Raw genomic sequence first — 23,479 nt, forward strand, 5'->3', positions numbered from 1 at the left:
TGATTATCCTGTATTGAAGAAGTCAGAGCACTCTGCAATTCCATCAAATCTTGTTTAGTCTTCTATTTTATTGTACTTTTGTCCTCCAAAAGGTTAGCAGTCATTAACTGACATGGAGGAACAATAGCAGCAAAACTGGCTTTGTTAAGAAGGGATAGTCCAATTTATAGGCAAAACTAGGACGTATAATTTGGTACCATTTCTTTCTTAGTCCAAATCACACCACAATTCTGAAAGGAAAGAAAAATGTAATTCACGTCATTCCTCAGTCTTCGCTTTTGCTTAAACCTTTCCACAACTCTCTTAGACAATCTACCCTAGTTTTCTGTAACAGGCTTTTTTTCTACCTTTAAAAAAAAATAATTAAAAAAATTCCCCGAATGTTTGCATTACATGTCTTCCCATTCGATAAGTGACAGAAATGGTGCTTTACAATGAAATACTCTGTTCCATATAAAAGACTGCATATTATATGTATTTCCAGGTAATTTTCAAAAAGAATGAAACCATCCAAAAGACTTGAATGAGGAAAGTATGCAAGAATTTTCCCATTTCCTTCTGGAATATTAAGAGCCATGTAGGCTGGCTCACAACTTCGTTACTAGCATAATTATTTAGAAGCAAAGTTCACAGTAATTTTCATCAAAAAGCTTTTTAGACTCTATAACTGAAGCCATATACAAGGTTCTCAACTTGTCTCAAATGCATGAATGTGTCATGATGAGGAAGGCTGGTAACTTCTACCTCGCTAAGTCCTCTTCAAGACAATATGAGGTTTTACATGGAATACAGATTTTGAATCACTCAGGTATTTGACTTAAAGTGAAAGGAAGTGCCATGTAATTAAAAGAGACGAATTAAAAGTTTTCAAAAACAATGATTAAAAAGCACATGGAGAGCATTCTCAAGGAAGGTAAAATACATGATACCATAACACAGACCTGGCAAATAACAAGCTCACCAAAATAATAGACCAAATCCCAAAAGAAACCACCCCCCACAACTCTACAGACAGCCTGGTAATGGACACATCCCATGGCAAAAATTTGGACACAAACTGTGGACGTAACCAACTAAACAACACAAAAAAACCTGCTGATTGACCCTTTTACACTTATACAAAGAGCAGCTGTGCAAAGGAAAGCCCATGTACAACAAAAACTTATATGTAAATGCAAATTTTGAGATGACTGGGACAAATGAGAGATTTCATTTTCAGAAGTGTTCCCTCTGCAGGGAACAAAAGCAGCATTCACCTTTAAGAGTACAAAGAAGCATTATCATTTCTTACATATCTTTTTACAGCTGGATTATGTGATGACCTAAGGGCTATAGTCAACCTCAACCACACAGTTTGGAGGTGTTTGAGTTTTGGGTTTTTTTGTGAGGGAGAAGCAGCTGGTTTTCTTTTTTGTTTGGTTGATTTTTTGGTATTGGTTTGGTGTGGCTTTGGTTCCGTCCCCTTGAGCACCACCTCCTTCTGCACTGACCTTGATGTCTGCAGGGTTGTTTCTCACACTTTTTTCCTCACTCCTCTCTCTATCTCAACTGCTGCACAGTGTTTTACCCTTTCTTAAATGTGTTTTCCCAGAGACGCCGCCATCTTGGCTGGGGGGCCTAGCGGTGCCCTGCGGCGGGCGGGTTGGAGCCGGCTGGAACCGGCTGTGTCCGGCACGGGGCAGCCCCGGCCTCTCCTCACAGAGGCCGCCCCGCAGCCCCTGCCAGAGCCTGGGCACCTGCAACCGCTACAGAAGTTTAATTTACTTAATGTTTATACACTTTTTTTTAAACTTTTATCTGTAAGAACAGTAACCACTTGCTGATCTATTTATCCTGTACTTTGTTCACAATCGCCTGATAATAAGTCCAGCAATCTGAAAGGGTAACTGAGCTCCTATCTGGAAAACTTGATTTGATTTTGCTAAATTCACTAACAATTTCTTTTCAAATCTCCTAAGAGCCTGAAAGCACTAGTTTGAAAAAATGTGCTTAGTTCCATCTGAAGGTAGGAAAGCATTTCAAGTATTTGAACAAGTAACAAGAGCTCTTCCCAATAACCATGGAAGTATGAATTTTTACAGCAATTAACTGTAAACTGTTTGTTCAGAGTTTTCTTTCAAAATATAAACAATGCCTAGAGAACAGTTACAGTTTACTGAGACTTGCCACTTTCAAAACCTTTGTAAAAGAAGCCATTTAACTTCATCAATCTGGCAGTTGCCCCTGGAGTTAAAGAGCTGATTGAAAACCCTGAATTACAACTCCACATGAAAACCACAATAGAGAGTTAACACAAGCAAGTAATTAGAATTACTAAACTGCATAGCACATTTTTAAACAAAATATACTTTTGTATATTTTATATTATACTTTACATATATTTGTGCATATTTATATAGTGCCTACATAATTTTTTTCAATTTATAAATCTAAAATTTACATATTATTTGGACGATTAGTTTTCTGTTTATATCAAGCCACGAAAATCAAGTCAGAGTGCTATAAGAAATCGGGTAATAATGTCTATTGCTCTGTAGTAACATTTTCTTGGTCTTCATAATTAAATAAAGACTATTAAGACTCTAAATCATTCCATCAATTTCTTTAACTTCTTTCAAGGCCAGCCAAACACAAAAATCTTTATTTTTTACCATCTACTTTTATATCCACTTAGCAACACAAAATATCAATAATTAATATATATTAAAAAAAAATAATCAAGAAGCAAAAAGAGGTACATTTACCCTAAAAGACAAAATTTATCATAACAATTCTCCTAATTATTTTATGTACACATCAAATTCAAACTGTAAACTAAAACCCTGTGTTCTGCACATCATCACATACATATACAGAATGAGCGATACCCTTTGTAAATACAATCCATTCAAACGCCAATATTTTTCATGTGCTGGATCACTTATTATTTGGTCCTAGAAGTCCTAATTAGAGATTATGCCTTCATATACAACACAATGAACACACAGGATTTTCCTGAAATTGCAGTAAAAATTACTGGAAACATAGTTTGGATGACAAAAGTTTTCTGTTTACATTCACTGTCACTGGCTGGTGGTATGCAGCTAAGTGTGTTTTCTTCATTACTGGCACACAATCTCAAACATTTTAATCTTCATATGTGTTTAATTAACTCAGTGAAAATATAAGCACCATTTGGAACTTAAAAGGCTTTCTTTGGAAAACTGAACAGTATTTGCAAATCAAGTTCTTTGAAAGTTTTACTATATTTTATTGATTTGATATTACACTGGAAGTAAGAAATAAAATTGCCATTACTATATTTAACTGACATATCTAATTAGTATATCTAATTCAGAAACATTCACGATGGCATGTGGAGAATTGACAGCATGTTCACCATACACATTTGCAGAACACAATTAGCACACCATGAAATTGCATGTATACAGGAAAAATAAACAGAAGATAGCTATCCAGTACTGATTTCCACACTCAAGCATCATCTGCGTTTACACTGTAAATGATAAAGGATCAGGTATGGGAAGTGCCTCTCTGGATTGTAAATTGATCACAGCAGGATCATTTTCTTCCTAATAGGTTTTAAGATTTGCATATCATCTCATTACATTACAGCCACCACTTGAGAGCATACAGAGTATGCATAGAGATACTTTTATCTGACTTCTAAAGTTCTGCCTGAACTTTGTGATCTTGGCAGTCTTCCCATTTCCATGTATTAAAATATCACATTCACAGAATGAATTACAATCAAGCTGGAAAGCATCCCTGATTGTTCAACTCGAGCACAAAATTAAGTGAAGCAGACAAGTTTACATATTCTAATCTTTGAAGAATTGTCCACTGGTTAGAAATTAATCTGATATTCAGATGACCCAGGATTACTTCAACACACCCTCTACAGTCAGTCTGTGTGCCCTTCAGACGTACACTAAAGACAAGATACACAGAAAATTAGACACAAGCATTTCTTAGTTTTTAGTCTAGATGTGCAAGAAGATGAATTCCTAGGTTCCTGGTTTCCCTGCTCAGCAGTGGTAGGAATAAAGTACTGCATACAGGGATTCACATTAGTTATTAGTTAGATACCACCCTATCCACAGAATGGCTCCAAGTCTCAGCCTCTCACAAGATCTATGTTTTTCCCATTACCCAGAAAAAAAGGAGAAAAAGAACGGAAAAAAAAAAAAAAAAAAAGAGGAATTTTTTAGAACACTTAAAAAAAGTAATTAAAGGTGTTTCAAAATGACTAAGAAGGAATTTTGTTAGAATGTTTCACCAATGTTTACTTGTTTATTGATATCTTGTTTACTGTCTAATGAAAGAATTAAGAAGTTGTCAATCAGTCCACCTAGGTGGTAATTTCCTAGTTTTAGGAACAAAAATGGAAAAACCAGTAAAACTGCAAAATCAAAAGTACAAAGTAAAAATGCAATTACTAATACTGTTTTGAAGATTCTACACAGGATGTTATCTACAACTCAAACACTCTGCACAGAATGCATTTGTTACTAGGCAACCATCTAGTTAAGTAATTTTATAAATGAGTTTTACTCTGCTTCCAATGAACCCTGAAAATACTGTGATCTCAGTCCTCCATTTAGAACATATTTAAAAATCTAGAGGTACTGAAAAAATGTAGCCATGCAGAAAGCACTATTAGAAGCCATATTTTTTTTCCCTCAGCTAAGTATTAAGTATGCAATACTTTGCCTTAAGAAATGACATTTTGAATATACCTATTAAGAGATTTCTATGCCCTGCACAGTGCCATGTCAGTTTTTCTTGAATGACAGAATGCCTTTTCATGCTATGCTTACTGTTTTGTTCCCAAACTAAGAAACAAAAAGAAATATGAACCCTTCTACAAATCAGTTTAACTGCTTTAGCATATTATGAAAGCACATAAAACATATGACAATCACTATAACCTTTTAAACTCCATGGATCTACGACAAAAATGGAAATATATTCACATACCAATAAGAAAAAATGATAGGCAGAATGACTTCCTGACATCACTTCCATGCAAAGTAATAGAAAAGCTTCTGAAGATTAATTCAAATATCATATATAACATTTTCCAAACAAATGGAGATTAGGCTTTCTTTTAAAAAAGTATTTGTGTTTTAAAAAAATAATTTTTACACAACTACAAGGCTGCCAGAAAAGGTAACAAGATAGATCTAGACTCATGTAAGGCATTAGACATGTGGCTGGACAACATACTGTTTAAAAATAACATCACATAATAGCAAGAAAACATGTATTAAATTTATCACAAACTGATGAACTGACAGATTTTAAAGAGAATGTATAATTGAAAAACAGCAATTAAAAAGGGATGCCTCTAATTGCTTTCTAAGCCTGAACTTATTCAATAATTTTATCCATGATATGCAGTAAATAAAAAATAACTGGTGACAAGAAGAGCAGGTGATTGGCAGAATTAATATAACTGATGTGTGTGTCAGCCATACAGATAAATCTAGGTTGATGGTCCCATTCAAACTAAATGTCTTCTAATTTAGCTCATTCTAAAACAGGCTACAGCTGCAAAATGAGACACTATTCTCAGGAAACAATCTTATAGCAACAAGTGAATCCTGCAGCAACTATAAAGAGGTTTGCCTGAGGACTTAATGAACAAGCATCTGAATGCAAGTTCCAAAGATGATGTGTTAGCAAATTAAGTACATGTAATTCTTAGAGGTATAAAAGGGATAGAACTGAGTAATAAGAGGAAAACGCTCTACCTCTGTATATGCCACAACCAAAACTAACACAAAAGTTCTGTACCCAGTTTTGTTGACGTGTTTCAAAAATACAATCACAAATGTAAGAAAGTTCAGCAAAAAAAGCCCTACAACACTATAGCTGGAAATCAAAAAATCATTGTGGAAGGTAAGATGCTGACAAACTTGATTAGCCTATATAAGGAACATCAAAAGACTAACAGCAAATCACTCAAGATGAGAAATGAAGAACCAAATGAAATGCCAATGCCATACGAGTCCCAAAAGACACAGGTAGGAACTGCAGTGGGCTACCATTAGACACAAGATATATAGATCTAATCAGCTGATTTTAGGTCATTAGCTAATCAGCCTTGCCTTTTTTTTGTTTTTTTTAAATGGCTCAAATTTTCTTAATCAAGAATGGGATTCCAAGCGCATAAAAATTCCTAATATGATAACAATTAGGCATTTGGCTTTGGGTGAGAAAACACTGAACTTCTTTACTTCTGATTTCTAGTATGGAGGTAAAAGAGGCAGCCAAAGGGCCAGAAAAAAAGAGGTAAAGGAGATAATAAGTAACTAAAGATACTGAAAATGCATCCAGAGCAAGGAAAACTACATGACAGCTGAGAGGGAAAGTTTATTAAATAAGGTGTCATGAGGAAAGAAAGCTCCAAAAGGAAATGTGAGAATTTCCAGGGGAAGGAGAACAACTCCACCATCTCATGGTCACTGCAGCTAAGGCTGCCTTTGATCTTCACATCCCCAACAAGCCCCTCCCTTGTTGGTGAGTATGAGGTACAGCAAAGGACCTCTCCTTGTTGGCTCCTCGATGACTTGGAGAAGGAAGTTCTTATCAAAGCACTCCAAGAATCTCCTAGATTGTTTGTCCTGCTGTGTTGTCCCACCTATTATTTATCTAGCAACTTTGTTGATCTAATACAAAAACATAAAGCAATTGAAACTTAAATTTGAAGAATGAGATTGTGATGAGAACAATATTTGTGTGTCTAAGATGAGAGCTTCGGTTCCCCAAAATCTGAGAAATCTTTTAGTACGGATTTTCTTTTATTTAATTTATCATTCACATAGTTGACAGAAGGTATCAAAACTCACATATCACTCAAGTATAATATTCACTATGCTTTTCGTGAAAAAATACCCGTAAGCAGCAAAGAAGTCATCAAAAACTCTGAATAATTATGACAAAATAATTCAGTGTCCTTTAAAAGAGGTCAATTTTTTTCTTTCAAGCTAGTAAGTTTAGTAGATATTATAGAAGTGTGGAAAGTTTGATTAAAAAGTTTAAACATTTCAGTTTTACATCTGCATTATGCTCTACACTAAAACTTTAAACATCAAAGCTATAAATTGGATTCAAAGAAATTGTTTGATCTTATACCTACAGTATATAACAGAGCTCAAAGCAATTCTCCCACCAAAATGTTTAGCAAAGTCAATTTAAATCACTTGCAAAAACATTCTCTAAAATTTGAAAAGTGCAAACATGCACGAATATGCTGTTCATTCTGCTATGAGTAAAACCGTCAGCAATTCCAATATATATGCTCCTTCCAGGTTTAAAAAAAAACGGATTCTAAAATATGCCATAAGTTAAAATGAACATGTTAAAGTCTTACAGTAAGTGGTGTGATTCAGTGTTCATCTGGGGGAAAGTACAACATAATTCAAGTATTTGAGGTACAAATTAGGACAGACTTGCTAATGCATCAGGATATTCCTGTTTCAAGAATGTATTTGCATAGCTGTATTTGTACAGAATTTGAATACAGATCTCAAAACATTATTTTCTGGCACAGTTGTAGGCCCAAGTAGCCAGTTGAACACTAATTCTTAAAAAGAACCCCCCGTGCCCCCCCCCAAAAAACCAAACCCCTCCACTGCCTGTTTTTCTATTATCCAGCATGTAAGCAAAACAAGCATCTAAGCAAAACAACCCTCACACACTCCAACAAAACAAGAGATATGCTTTTTCTATAAGACAGGATAACAAGCCCTACAAAATGTAAGAGGCACTGCATTATACATCCTGACCTACACAGGAATCATGACATTGTCTCATAAGATAGTTTCGTATACAAGCTAGGGAAGTATGATCCAGATAAAAATATAGGTACACACCATTATTAGAGTAGCTATTAGTGATTTATTGAAAAGGCTGAAGTAGTATTCAAAGGAATTTATCATGGTTCTGTCCTAGAAGTGATACAAGAAATGACTGTTCCAGGTCAGACCAAAAATCCAACTACTTCAATACACTGTCTCCCACAGTGACCAAAAAGGACAGCACAGAAACTGGGAAAATGTCAATGATATTTGCCAGCACAGCCCCCAGTTATTACAGCCCCCAGTCTGATCTAGTGACTACCAATCTGCAATTGATTTTTCTTTGAATTACTTCTCTAACCACTTTCTGAATCCCTCCGCTACAAATTTGGAAAAACTAGTCAATATTTCTGATGTCTTAAACCAATATACAAATCAGGTAATTGATTTCAGCAATTACTGCAGTGGTGCAGTTGACATAAGGATATTTTAGATTGATGTTGTCAATTGGTTTTTTGTTTTGGGTTTTTTTTCAGTTTTTAAGAACTGAAAAATTATTCTTACCTCCTGTGTGCATGAAAATTGAACAAGTATGATGCTTCTATAGCTATCAATGAAAAATACATTCTAGAACTACTTCCAGAAGGGCTGGAGAGGAGCTTAATGTTTCATATAGAATCATTGAAGTCACAAGGACATTCTCCAGGGGTGGACTGAATATCCTGGGTTTAGTTCCTGCTCCAGGGATATTTATGAATTTGTATCAAAATGCATGAAATGGAACTATGAGCAGGGAACAGAACCAAAGAAATGTGACTGAATAATTTTTCTTTGCAAAATATCATTATCATTATTAGATGTGATATTTTTACACTTAAAACATCTGTAATAGTATTTTCATGAAACTCCAGTGAAATACTTCTGAAATAAAAATTTATGGTATCTTTTTTAATCACCAAATAAAAGTTCCAGTAATTTCGTAATTAGCTATGGATGTATACTGCAAACTTTATAGAGCTATGCTTGCAGGCTTAGATGCTGCAGTATAACATTTCAGTGTAATTTTAAAAGCTAACCCTCTTATTATTTGTTTCCATATTAAAAAGGTAAAACAGTTGTACAAAACATCTCCTGTTTCTTTCTCTCCAAGCTCTCTGGGAGGCTTGCAATTCAAATTATTTTTTTCTGGAATTGTTTTCTACTGCATAATTCTAAATATTTCTACAAGTAGATTTGTTTCTGTTGAACTGTGGGGGGGTTAATGTACTTTTATACTGTAAATTTTCTCTCTCTTCAACTACCTTCTTGTAAAGATTCATAATGGTCTCCATTACTGCCTTTCTTATCAACTTAGAATAAATAAGGTCATCAGAAAGGTGGTGAGATAGTTAACTTCAAGATTTGCGTTTTGTTTTTCTTCCCAACTGTTTCACTTAAGGAAGGGTTACAAATGAGTAGCTTCAATTCCAGATGAATTAAACTCCAACTTGGTAGGTAAAACAAACCTTGAAATCCTAGAAGATTAAAGTACCCTAGAGAGCTATTTTTAAAATGAGTGTTGAAGCAAGATACTGCTATATTACAATAAATGCACTAAGGGTAGGATTCAGTACCCAAGACATAATTGCCTCAGATTTTATATTCCTTGTTACCTGCACAGGCTTGACAGACACAAAAGGAAAGGATGTATGGGAGATTTGTGTCCAAATTAAGCAGAAACAGGATGCCAAGCTGAATAATGTAGGGCAGATAAAATGGCTCTAGACATCTATTCCGGACAACTGAAGCCTAACTTACGAGTCTTACAAAACTTCGCATTAAAAAATGAATGAGTCTTGCAATCTGACATGAAGACAATGACCATCAAGGTCACTGCTAAAAGTTGGGATGCTTTACTTTAAAGACACCTAAGGAAACAAGGTTATCAAAACCATTTAAGAAAGAAAATACAATGTCAAACAGGTTAAGCTTTAGTGCCCCTGAGGTAGTCTAAACTTTACAAAGCCCTACTCTCAAAAAAAAAAATCTTCCCAAGTTTAGCTTCTTCTAAGGAATTATTACTTATGTTGTTCTTTATACAGGAACTTTGTACTTTCTGTACTGCATTAGAGCAGACATCCATTTTATTCTGTTCTTAGAGGAGCTGGATTCAGATGATTCAGAGAGCCTTAACAAGGTTAGTGTAGCCTTATCAAGAAAAAAGCATCTTGAAAGCAAAAAGGCTTTAAACATTTAACATGCTACAAATAGAGCCATAACAATACCAATTGTGTTTATTTTTAATTTGTTGCAGATTATTTGTATTGACATACTTTTGCTCTGCATGACAAAAAAAAATTAAGAATGGCACTCCATCCTCTCCTTACCATTATTTATTTATCCTAATTTGATCCTTTTTATTCATCCCTAAATTCCACACTTTATCTTTCTTGTAAATGCACATCTCACCATTGAGATCAATCTTATTTATTGTCTAACTCTGAATCCTTCTTTTGTACAAGATTTAAGAAAAAAACCCACATATTAATCCTTTTCTCCTTTTGCCATTTTAAATCGTGGTATTTAGAAACTACCACTAAAGCATGGGGGGAAAAAAAAAGGACCAATTATACTAAAGTAAAAATTACGTAGTATTTTTCTAGCTGTGCTGAAAGTTCTACCTAGATTTAAGACATTGCTCTTAATTTAAAAAAAAAAAAAGAAAAATTCCTAGGAAAACTGCTGATTAAAAATAAGCATTCCTGGCAAAAAATTACTTTCCATTTTGGTTATGTTAAAAAATTAACCTGATTATTATTTGTTTAAAATGGTTTAATTTTGCTGTTACTTGTACAGTAAGTAAACTAATATTAAGCAAATAAATCATAAGAAATAGCTCTGTAATAAATTATGCGCCTAGGAATCTGATAGTTGATATAATACAGAAGAGAATGTAGAAGACAAAAACTTTTCTTCATTCTTAGTACAGAACAACTATAAAATAAATTGTAAGCTGCCTAAGCATTTTGATTTCATTGTCTAAGCATTTCTTCTTTTACACTGAAATCTACCTATTCTTGACCAAAATAAAATTCTTTTGAAGATTTTTTTGCTCTTACCTGACGTAAAGTACGTGCTACTATACTTTCAAGTACTGGTCCTCTGTCTTCATGCAACAGATGCACTTCATCGAGAATCAAGAGTTTTACCAGCTGAGAGAGGGCTACATCACCAACACTTTTTCTTGTCACTACATCCCATTTCTCTGGAGTAGTCACAAGCATCTAGTAGAGCAGAAAAAAGAAATATTAAGCATTTGCAAAGAAAAATCCAGACTCAAATTTATAAAAAACCAGTATTTTAATATGCAGTAGAGTAAATGTAATGCAGAACTTGACAAAGCTATCTTAAGTTTTACCTACTTTATCTATGAGGCAGACACAGTCTGTGCTGGATGGCCATTAATAGGATTCTGTATGGAAAACCATATGGAAATATCAACTAACAACTTCAAGCTACTGTGCATCATTTGTACACATTTTCTACATTAAAACAATTAAGTAGCTATCCAGAATCAACTCCTCATGTAATTGTGAGAGCCATTTAATATATGGGTTCCACGTTGTCCGTGACAGAATATTTCTAACCTTCACCACAGCACAGTAAACACCTAAGACACCCCCCCCCCCCCCCCAAGCTTGAGCTGATAGTTACCAGTTCCCAATGAAATGCTTTCTCCCTAAGGCATACTTTCAAGTTGTACATTTTGATATCTCTATCCTTGCACTGGCAAAACAGATTAAACAACTTCTACCAGTCCTGGAAAAGTTAACTTCCAAACTTTATTGTTTCATGTAGATATGTCTGTGGTAAGTCTCTATTATGGTGCCATTTCTTGCACGCTCTTGCAATGGCTTTTTTTTTTTGCATAAAACCCAAAGTAATAGGTTATCAAACAGATAAAACTGAGGTATGTTCAATCTCCAATTGCCAAACAATTGCAGTACCCTCCATTCTCCACAATGACAACATACTCAGCAGTCACTTCATGTGACCTTAACACAAGAATTCAAGAAAGTAGCCTTTTAAATTTAAAATCAGACATAAAGTGGTCACTCTAAAGAAAGCATCTCACTCCTCCCCCCTAAAAATTCTCAGCAGCTCTTTCAAACAGAAACAGAAACACAGATTTCTCAAATACTATTCAACAAAAATAATTTCCTATTTAAGTGCCAACTACTATGTATAAAACCCCCATAGAACAGAATCTCATCCACTGAAATTCAGTAGTAACTTGCCTGCAAGTCATGACTATGATTTAAGGGCAATTATTTATTGCCTATTCATAATAAATCTAATGAATCACTATTTATCAAAGCTTGAGATTTCTGGGACAGGCACAAAGCTTACCTTACAGTCTCACTTATTTCACAAAAAAAGAACTTAGAACTATTAAAATAAAGGTTACTCTGTAACTTTGCAGTTGAAAATCACTCAGAAAATAAAAATGAAAATTCAGATTATGTTGTTTCATAGGCCCCAATATAAAAGTTTAGACATTGGGCAAATCTTGTTCAGGTGATATCTAGAGCAAAATGAATCCTTTAATTAGTAAAAGAAGACAAGGATTGTTTGATTATCTTGACTGAAATGAAACTTTTTAAAAATTCAACTACCAATCATTGAAAGATATCAAGACTTGGTAAAATGGGGAAACTTCTAGCAGTTTCGATAAATAGACACGATACTAAAAGAAAACACAGTCCAGTGATCGTGAATCTAAGTGGTTCATTTTTCTAAATAAGCTTATCAACTTGTGACAGGATCTAGAGAACAGGACACTTGTTTTCTAAAAATCTACTGACATTGACCACAACAGTCTTGAATTACCTTATCCTATAAGAGGATAGATATAACAAATGTGAGATAGATGACCAAACTAGGTTTATGATAGAACTTTTAAAATAGGAATTCTAAATTACAAGAACTTCCTACTTCTATCAGTATAACTTTATCTGACGAAGTATTTTTACCTAAATTGCCAACTTTTTCCCCCCAAACACACGGATTAGTTTCTTCTAACAGATTTTGATTCCATGCTTATTTTAATTCAAATTTTAGTATCAAGGCCTTTGACTCTTAAAGCACTATTACATCCATATTTTTCCTCTCAATAAATATTTTTCTGTAATTCTACTTAAAAAAAAGAACAAACAGTAATAAGTAAATTCTAACATTTAATATTTGATGAACCCATGCTTCACATCACAAATAAGAATTGAGTCTACAATCAGACAGGAAAACATGTATCTGATCCCTATCATTTCTTTCATAACAAACATGTTTTATGATTGGGCTTTTTCTTAACTTTACAGTTCAACCTTATAGATGATAATGTTTCTACAGCAAATATAATACTAGTAAGTCCCTACAAAAGCTTACACACACAACAATTGTTTTCATATAGTTGCTATTTGCTATATTCTAAGCAGCCATGGTAGAATACTAAAAAAACCATAAATTAAGAGTTGACCAAATACTATCAGTATCTGATCTCAGATTTGACCAGATAATGTAAACCCAACAGAATATGTGATTCATGACATTTTCTTCTCAAACAAAATCTTATTATCTGTGGGAACACAATGTACAAATAAGAAAAATGAAGATTGCTGCACTAGAACCCAGACTGACAAAAAAAAAAAAAAGAAAACATCAAGACAGGTTAGGTGGCCTCTGAATGTGGTGCTGTGAGGTATACAAATGGTACACATTAATATTATTACCAAAACCAGTTTCTTATCGCAGAAATTACACAAAGGAAAGGGTAAAAACACTGAGTAATTATGAATAATGCTTCAAGGCCCTGGCTAAGAAAAGCAGACACAGAGAGCTAGCACAGACTTCTAAAACCTTTATGAAAATTGCTTGTCTAAATTTGAGCAAACGCCTTACTGAAATTTAGGTAGACAATATCCACTGCTCTCCCCTCACCTACCTGGCCAGTCATTTCATCATAGAAATTTATCAAGCTGGTCAAGCATGACTTCCCCTTGGTGAAGCCTTGGTGATTTTCTTGTCTTTCACGTTGCTGGAAATTGTTTCCAGGATTAGCTGCTCCATCACCTTCCCAGGTGAGGCTGACCGGCCTGGCATTCCCTGGATCCTACTTCTTGCCCTTGTTGAAGACAGGAATGACATTTGCTTGTCTTCAGTCACTTCTCTCAATTACTACAATGGATCAAAGATTATCAAGATTGACATCGCAATGACATCAGCTAGCTCCCTCAGTGCTCACAGATGCATCCTATCAGAGCCCATGGATGTATGCATGCTCAGTTTGCTCGAGTATTCCCTGACCTGATCCTAATACACTTTACTTGCTCTGGACTTTCCCCCAGCTGCTGGGACCTGGGATTCCTGAAGGCTAGTCTTGCTAGTAAAGACTGAAGCAAAGGAGGCATTCAGTACCTCAGCCTTTTCCATGTCCTGTGTAACCAGGTCCCCTGTCTCATTCAGCAACGGGCCCACATTTTCCCTAGTCTTCCTTTTGTTGCCCATCTTACTGTCTTTGACGTCCCTGACCAGATTAAATTCCATTTGTACTTCAGCTTTCCTAACTTCATCCCTGGAAGCTCAGACAATGTCTCTGTATTCCTCCCAGGTCATGTGTCCTTGCTTCCACCTCCTGTATGCTTCTTTTTTGTGTTTGAGTTTGACCAGGAGCAACTTGTTGATCCACGTAGGCCTCCTGGTGTTTTTGCCTGACCTCCTGTTCATTGGGATGGACCGCTCTCAGGCTTGGAAGAGAAGACCCTTGAATATTAAATAGCTTTCTTGGGCCTCACTTCCCTCCAGGGCCTTGTTCCACGGGACTCTTCCAAGCAGATCTCTGAGGAGGCCAAAGTCTGCTCTCCTGAAGTCCAGGGCTGCGAGCTTGCGTTTTGCCCTATTCCTTCCCCTCAGGATCCTGAACTCCACCATCTCATGGTCACTGCAGCTAAGGCTGCCTTTGATCTTCACATCCCCAACAAGCCCCTCCTTGTTGGTGAGTATGAGGTACAGCAGAGCACCTCTTCTCATTGGCTCCTCTATGACTTGGAGAAGGAAGTTCTCATCAATGCACTCCAGGAACCTCCTGGATTGCTTACATCCTGCTGTGTTTCTTTCAGAATATTAGAAGAAAATGTATCTTACAAACCACATGAATTTATGAATACTTTTTTCTTCACTTGATCTCCGCAAGATACATCCTGATAATATTTATTTATTCTCCTCAGAGAAATATTTTTCCCTGCACTGCCTCACAATATTGTTCCAGTCCAATTATTTTACCATTAGAATGTATCAGTCTTTACTAATTACCAAGAATTACTCCTGAAAAGACTTTGTGATACTACAGAAAAAGATGTTCTTGTCCTGCCATATTTAAAACTTAACACATGAAAGACTCACTGAGTCACTAGTATCACTGAGAGAGTGGTGGTGTGTGGGGGGTGTTTCTATGTTTTGCTAAAATATTACTGGGTGCATTTTGTTACCAAATACAGATTTTTCAAATGCTTTTACAAAATAGTACATGTAAAAACATATGACCATAATTTATGAACTGAATTGTAACACTACTACAGATGCAACTGTTATCACTTTAAAATGAGCCATGTCAACCACAAAAAATTAGCAGCTGTACTTCCACAGAACATTAATTAGCAAGCAGCGAGGAAATATATTTAGCAATGCATATTAAGACTTTAAGGTGTGAAATACTACAAATGCAAGCTACTTAGCTAATTTGCTAAATCTAAATTGGCAATGCTCAGATAGCAGGCTTTTTTTTAATGTCAGTCATGTTATCAGGATATATATTTAAAATGGTATCATTAATTCTTCTGTTTCTGAGCAATGACTAAATATTCATCATAATGGTCTTTTACTTTGATCTTATTTAAAACCAGGAATGTTACTCAAAGTAATGACCTGAGTTAAAAGTTATAATTGATATACTGTCTCATATAGTAAGACCAGAGATCTCCAGAGAATGTCTTGCCAGAAAATATGATTGGTTCTTATACTTATTTTACAGATAGAAATTACAGTTGAGAAAAAAATTCCTCCCAAAAACCCCACACAAATCAGCTTTGTAGTCTCAAACCATAAACTGAATTCAAATATATAAAGCACTAATTAAAAATATCAGCTAAAAGAAAATGTTGACTATCAGCAAATGTTAACAAAGCTACAGATTATTTTTTCAATTAAAATAATAAACAAAGCAGCATTATGATCCATCTCATAATTAGTTTTAAATGCAGTAGTGGCACTTCTTTTTATAATTAATTTTCAGAGACAATGTATGTTATCCACAAAGTTAAAAACTCACAACTCAAGATTCAGCAAAAGGATTCTGCTTTCTGTTTGGGGGCAAGGGAAGGACACAGTAACCAAGTCTTGAAACATCTTTTTAATATTTTCTTTTCTTACTTTGACTTGAGTTATCAGCACACTGAGAAGCATGTTCATTTATATTGCTATTTCACCACTTCACCTCTTTCTGTATTGAAATAGCTAGAAAATAAAGTGTCACATTTGCTTAATGAACTGCAACTCATGCAAGACATTTCAATCTGGTTTTTGTATTAGGGTATGGCTGAATAGAAATGGGTTAACTGTCAGTATTTTTACTGTCAACTTAAATTTCTCTCCACACACATAGTTCTCCTTTTCCAATGCTTTTTTGGATTATCATTAGTAACTATTCCACAATGGCTTTTTCTAGGGAAAACATGGGCTTATCACAAAGTCTTCTGTCTTAGGTGAGGACCGCTGCTCAGTTTAATTTCTATACAAAAAAAAAAAACAATTGGAAAAAAAATAAAAAATCTTTCAACCCCAAATTATTTCATTTAGCTTTGGGGTTATTTAACATACCCTTACATTACTTTACATAATGTTCAGGTAAGCACTCAAACAAAAAAGTCGAATTACTTCACTTTGAAAAATAAAGTCAAAAGGGATGACATTATCTTATAATTTCAACATCAATTGACAAAATTTCGAGTGACTGTGAAAATGCAATTTTCTATGATTGCATGATTTGCTGTTTTTGACTGTTTTTGTCAGTTTCTCTTCTGTCCCCTTAGAAGCCAGAATTGATGGTAAGAGGAAGTTACGTTTTCACCATAGTTTCAGAAGATCAACATGTTGAAAAATACTGGGTTTTGTTATTGTTGTTCAGGGTTTTTCTTAGTCTGAAAAGGCTTATGGTCTCACTGAAATTGAAGGATCTTCCATTAATTTCTTAGAGTCCAACATTAATTTCTAGCAGTTGGCGCAGCCTGCAGGTTTACCTTTTCAATAGCTCGTTTGCAATTTTTTTGCTGCTTTAAGTTCTCCCAAACACATCTTGCACATGACTAGTATCTGATTTCTGCTTGAGTAACTTGTGCACATACTCTGAAGCTAGTAAAACTATGGTAATCTCCTCATATTCACGCTCCCGCAGGTCCAATCCACATGTGAAAATATTTCCGAACAAACTACATAAAATATTTAGTTATAATGTTCCATACTACAAAATTCACTGCTTTTAACTTCAAGGCCATTTTTGAGAGCAGTTTTCCTCTCTTTAGCCACTTCAGCCTCCCAGTAACTCTGCCACTTATCTGACCTTTTGTCCTTTTCACACATACAACAAAACCCAGAAACCTCCCCCTCAACTTCATAATTACTATGATTTCCAGAAAACAATTAGAAAAGACCTAAGTCATTCTTTCTATCTGCCAGATATTGTCAAACCAAAATGTATAAAGAACTGGTTGACTCGGATCTCAGGTTAAACATCAACTGGGATAATAGGAAAAAGGGACTGGTGTTCCATTTTTGTTTTAGACAACATACCATTCTGATTACAAAAAAGAGGGAGAACAGTTGGTTGTGAATCTTCAGGTTAGTAAATTAAATTCGCCCCGTTATCTTAAATGTGGATTCTCAAAATAATCTACCTTACATCTGTTCAAATCTTTCTGGAAGGTAAGGCACCATTAGTAAAGTAGCCATGCATGGCAAATTTTAAACATGTTCTCATTTTAGGTTTTTGCTTTATCAGACCTGATAACAACCTAATTTGGGGGACTGACAATGGGTTTATTTAAGTTTGCATATTGTGACTGAGTAAACACCCTACAAGCCAAATCATACCTTTGGCAATTTCTCTTCAGATTTTTATAAGTTTTTATTCCTGATGCACATAATGAACAGAATTTAACTTTTATTTAAATATAAGACTTTTGAATGAACTGATGAAATTATTACATAGGAAAGACATTGTTAAATTTCTTACAGCAAAATCTTTATGGACATTCCTGAGAATAAAAATGAAACATTCCCAACAAACAGCAGGAATGTAAAACTGAAAATTAGTCTGTTGTAATCATCCCCATTCAGAAAGTAGATCTTGCTGCCAGTGAGCTGTTCAATAAAATAATTTTTACAAAATTAGTATGAGTAAAAGCTTTTGTGTAACTACAAAATTGGTAGCAACCATTAGATTTTAAGTCCAAATGAAGAATCGCCACTCTTACAGGCACTAGAATTAGCCTGTAAAACAATACCAGAGGACTAACCTGAATTGAATTGACGAATTATAAGTTCCAAAGAGAAAAGTAACAAAGATGGCAAAAGGTGTACAAAATTCTGAAGGACCAAAACAGGATGTATGAAACAAAATCTTTTGAGAAAATCTCTTACAACTGCACAAGTAGAGTAGTTGCTCCATCTCCCAAACACTTCACTCATCTTCAGCTGAGCATTCACTTCCCATTTTAATTTTCCAGCTACTGAGTTCACAAATGAATTATAAGCAGTAATTCTTTATGTAAAGTGTTTCCCAGAACCATTGTAACTTAAAATGTTTGGTGTTTTTTTTTTTTTTTTCTTTTTTAGTAGGCTCATGCATACGTTAGGCCAAGAACTGTTAGAGATGGCAACCTAGGGTGCAACTACATGCAGAAGTTTTCATAGAAGGTAGGGAAAACAACGTTTTGGGGAATTTTTCAGAGAAGCAGCAAATACCTGTCATCAGGAATAACAACCACTATCAACAGTGGTCAATTTTAACATTTAGCCATGACCATTACTTAAAAGAACCAACCACAGCAACAGACTTTGTTCTTATCTAGGCAGGAACAGGTAAGTACTCTGCTATGGTACACAAAATTTTTATACTACAACACACCTATAGCTCACCATAGATTCCATGAAATCATCATCCTGTAGGGCTGTAAAAACCTTACTACACAGGTTCTTATACTGCACTGATAAATGCAGTATGCAAGTCCTTTCTAGTAAAGCATTATATTAATATTGTCTATCATTTGTTTACCCCCATGCCCTGTGCATGAGCACATAGTATTTTAATATGTAATTACGTAGCTTTCTATAACATAAAAGGTAGAAAAGTACCTTGTACTTAGACTGGATAGTGTTGATATTCTGAGTATCAGCACTATTCCAGAAATAAGCCTGCCCGCTGCCATACTGTAAGCAGAGCAGAAGTAGTACGAACTAACATGTAGTTTCAGCATCTTTCCTCAACAGGGATTGTAAATATGTATGCCTTTATTGTATCAGATTTGTGAAAATACATACAATGGTACACACACATACTATCAAACATTTGATCTGTAAATTTGAATTCATATTATTGTATACACTGGGCATTAATATCTATCATTCTTTCTAGAAAGAAAACGTAGAATAAGCTCAAGATTATAATGAACAAATCCAGAGACATTTGCAAGAGGAAAATATTGTGGAGGTAAAATGATCACAATAATAAAGCTTGTTTGTTATGGAAAGTTTCCAAAATGAAATTATCTTCCCAAAGCTGGATCAAGATCCACAAACATTTCATGATCATATGTCACTGCACCCCTGCAGCACAACAGAGATATTTTCATATTTAACATACCTTGTATGAAAGTACTACTTCCTCTGTGCTTTGAAATCATTAGAATAGCTGCTAAGTAAACAGCAAGTACTCTGTTTATGTTATCTTGCTCTGTGAAGTTCAAAATATTCTTTCTCAAAGTATTCATTATATCAACAAGAATTACACATTTCCACTGTAATTTCATTCTTTATTTACTTTACCCTCTTAACAGCCATTTCTTTTTCATTTTGCATTAACATTCTTTGTACCTTCCCCACTTACTATTAAGTAACCCTCTTACTATTTCAGTATCCTTAGGAAAGGAAAAAGAAAACAAAATCTAATTATAAAAAACACCTGATGCCTGTGGCTATGTAAGCATCTGTCCTCTAAAGGCTACCTCCTGTGCAATGACCAATGATGTTGGATTTACTCATTTTGTTGTTAGCATAAAAAAGTCTAAACTACGGAGAGGTAAAGAGACTGAAACAGCTAAAATACAGCCTGGAAATAACTAAAATATATATACTCCATTGGAAAATGCATGTCAGCTATTTCAGAAATTTGCCTTTTAACAACATAAAACAATGATTATATATGACTAGAAATTATTTCAACATTTGCAGATTAAAAAGAATTCTTCTACTGAAATTAAATGTGATGAAATAAAGCATCGTTCCAAGTATAGCAATTCAGTAAATTTACAAAAAGTAGTATTTTCTGAAGTGCCTTGATGATGTTGGAGAAGAAACAATGCTAAGGCCTATTTAATTTGTATATACAGTTAAAGAAAAAATATAGTTCATGTAATAGATACAAGCTCTAAGGATCTAAAAGCTTTGGAAAGCATGGAACCAGCCTCTATGTTAGTGCCTGTAGCAAGTTTGTCTCCACCACAGTGATTCATCATGGATGGATAGCAATAAAGAATTCTGGCCTAGCCACTGCTGCTTTCTTGTCAACATTCAAAGACACCCTCTCAAAGATCTACTGCTATAGATTTCAATTAATAGAACTTCCTCATCTTTATTGTTTTCACCTTGCTACTGGTCTCCTTTCTTCTCCTCCCACTCCTTTACACACATCTATAATTTCCCCTTACCACACTTGAAAACAGCATTTAAGAATACGTGGCTGATCCTAGAGGAAGCTTTGCTCAGTCACAGCCAGCACTAGCCAGCACTCCTCATCATGTGACAGCTTTTTGGCAAATGGGCATGGGCAACCTACACAGTTTACTCTATTCATGCTATAACTATTTATCTTGGTGCTTTGTTCTGAAAGCAAATTCAGTGCAAGAGCTTTACTTGTGCAGAAATGGAGACACAGAAAACTGCATGCAACTACACACATCCACCCAGAGCAGCCTCTCATTGGAATGCAGCATATTCTGCAATTCTGTAGGGAGAGCTACTATGCTGGAGCTTTGTACAATTTGGAAATATTTCCCTTCTAATCAGTGATGCTTTGGAGCTTCTCACAAATTTTAATACTAGATACCTGATATCGCACTCCATGAGGGACACTTTACTACTTTGGCACTCTCTGAGGTAAAACTTCATCAAAACATGTTGCAAGAGCAGCAGCCTACAAGTCACTTTCATAATGCTGTTTTTATTCCTCTTTTTATTGCACTCTTACTCTGTATGATTTATTCAAGCATTTCACAAAACCTCATGTGAGCTGGAGCTCAGGCAGGGAGTGGAATAAACATATAGAGACTAAAACAGAAGGCAGCAATTCAAAACAAGAATTTGAGGTAGGAAGGTAGGAAGTAATGAATAATGAATACAAATATTTTTTCATAAATCAGAGACAAGCATCTGATGCTGTGTTTTACACAGTTAAAACAGAATTATGTCTCCAGTAAAGCAGATTCCTTACAATACAAAGAGATGCAGATGAGCAGTATGCCATTTGGGTGAACGTTACATCAAGTCTTAACATGTATTTGTAGTCTAAAGTAATGGCAATACAGGGTCACATATACATATATATGTGTATATATATGTAAATCATCTTAGAAACATTCAATAATAAGACTATACTTACAAAAAGTATCTATGTAAAAGATTTTTTCATGTTAGAAAGACTTACAGAGATGCATTACACTGATGCATATTAGCAGCAATTAGTAAGCCACTGAAGTTAACACCAATAATCAATCAACAATAGGTATAGAAATCAACAAGGGAACAACAAAAATTGTAACAGCTGCCACTCAGAACTCATTAAAATAGAACATTAATTTTTAGCTGAAGAAATGTAAGTTTGTTCAGCATGTTTTATTTTATAACTTAATCCTCATGATGATTTAGTTCCTTTACGGAACCCAGCTACTCAGCCTAACGAAAAGGCAACTGATTCACAATGTATCAGCACACTGCCTTAGCAGAGCAAGATACTTATGACATATCTGACATGTACTGGTGAACAGATTTTTTTCAATATTGTTTTATTTGTTGTATACTCAGTTTCACAGTTATGATTAACAGATTTAAGTTGATATGTTAAGATTTAAAATTTTATGCTTCCAGCACAGTCCTGGACGTCCCAGCAATTACAGAATTCATTTTTAAGTTCCAACACTACTTTTAAACCTCAATACAACAGACTCTGACAGAGTCAAAATAAACTGGAATCAAACCCAGTACAACCAGTCAGGCTGATGAATCAGACAGAATAATTCCTTTTTGTTGCTGCTGTGAAAGTATTGAAGTTTTTATGTTCTTACTAAAAGAATATAAAACTTTACATGTGGAGTAGTTACATTAATCTGAGGAGAAACTATGGAAAACAATATACGTTAGGATCACAATAGCTATATTGAGAAGTAACGTGGTAAGAGCACCTGCTCTCTGTATTTTTTTTCTAGGAAAAAACAGTCTGTTTAGAGTCAGTACAGACCTTATTTTAACAACCATAGTGAGGAAGAACAGCTTGCATGCTTTGCGAAATTTAGCTCTTCTATTGTAAAATATATAATTAGCCACTCAGCCTTCAAGTTTAAATAATGATCTAAATGTTTTAAAGGAGTCTGATCCAAAACATTACCCTCTTTTCCTCTTTGCTGTTAATCAGTTCACTAATTATATAGTTATACTAACCTCTGATATACTACTGTCAAGTCTGATTGATGCCAATAGCTCCCTTAATCAGATCTGACAACTTTCAGCAAGTGCCTGTCTCTTGAGACACTGCATCCAGCCTGCTTGCTTTCAAGTCTTCCCAGTGTTATTTTGCATTTCCTTCTCCCCCAGCCCCTTTTTTCATATAGAACAGAGATGCAGTAGAATAACAACAAAACATGAGTGTAGAGTATGTTTGTGTATGTTTTTAAGCATCATCATAGCAATATTTGGGCTAACGTTGATAGCTTGTTTACTGGATAAGAATTTACAAGGAAAAACTAAGTACAAGAACATTTTTTGGAAAAACATTGACGTTTCTGAGAAACATAATATTGTTGGTGGGGGTTTTTGTTTGGTTGGGGTTTTTAATGGTTGTTTGGTTAGTTTGTTTTCTTTTTCTTTTTTCTCTCAAAGCTGCAAGGGAAAGGGGTTTTTAAAGTCTTTACTCCTCTGTTCTACAGGGAAACTTTAGGCTGGGTTGTACAACTTCAGGAGACAAAGATAAGAGACTACCTCAGCTACCAGTTTTTCCAAAGCATTTATATTGGCACACTTACAAGGCTCATCACAATGGCCCTATATATCTCATTAACTGTAAATATAAACACTTCAGAATAACTTTTGTTGGCATAATT

General features: G+C 34.9%; 1 protein-coding gene across 6 annotated transcripts in view; it reads right to left on the reverse strand.

Moving 5' to 3' along the window:
* ASCC3 (activating signal cointegrator 1 complex subunit 3) overlaps positions 1-23,479 on the reverse strand; it is a 276,733-nt gene that overhangs the window by 157,646 nt on the left and 95,608 nt on the right. For all 6 annotated transcript variants that reach the window (XR_012653054.1, XM_075046673.1, XM_075046672.1 and 3 more), the window contains one exon: positions 10,904-11,068. Coding sequence is in view for 5 of the 6 variants with exons in the window: in XM_075046673.1 (XP_074902774.1) it covers positions 10,904-11,068 (165 nt within the window). In the remaining variant the exon portion in view is untranslated. The remainder of the gene's footprint in view (positions 1-10,903; positions 11,069-23,479) is intronic.

The sequence above is a fragment of the Buteo buteo genome, chromosome 15 (genome assembly GCF_964188355.1).
Source record: "Buteo buteo chromosome 15, bButBut1.hap1.1, whole genome shotgun sequence".
NCBI classification, from domain to species: domain Eukaryota; kingdom Metazoa; phylum Chordata; class Aves; order Accipitriformes; family Accipitridae; genus Buteo; species Buteo buteo.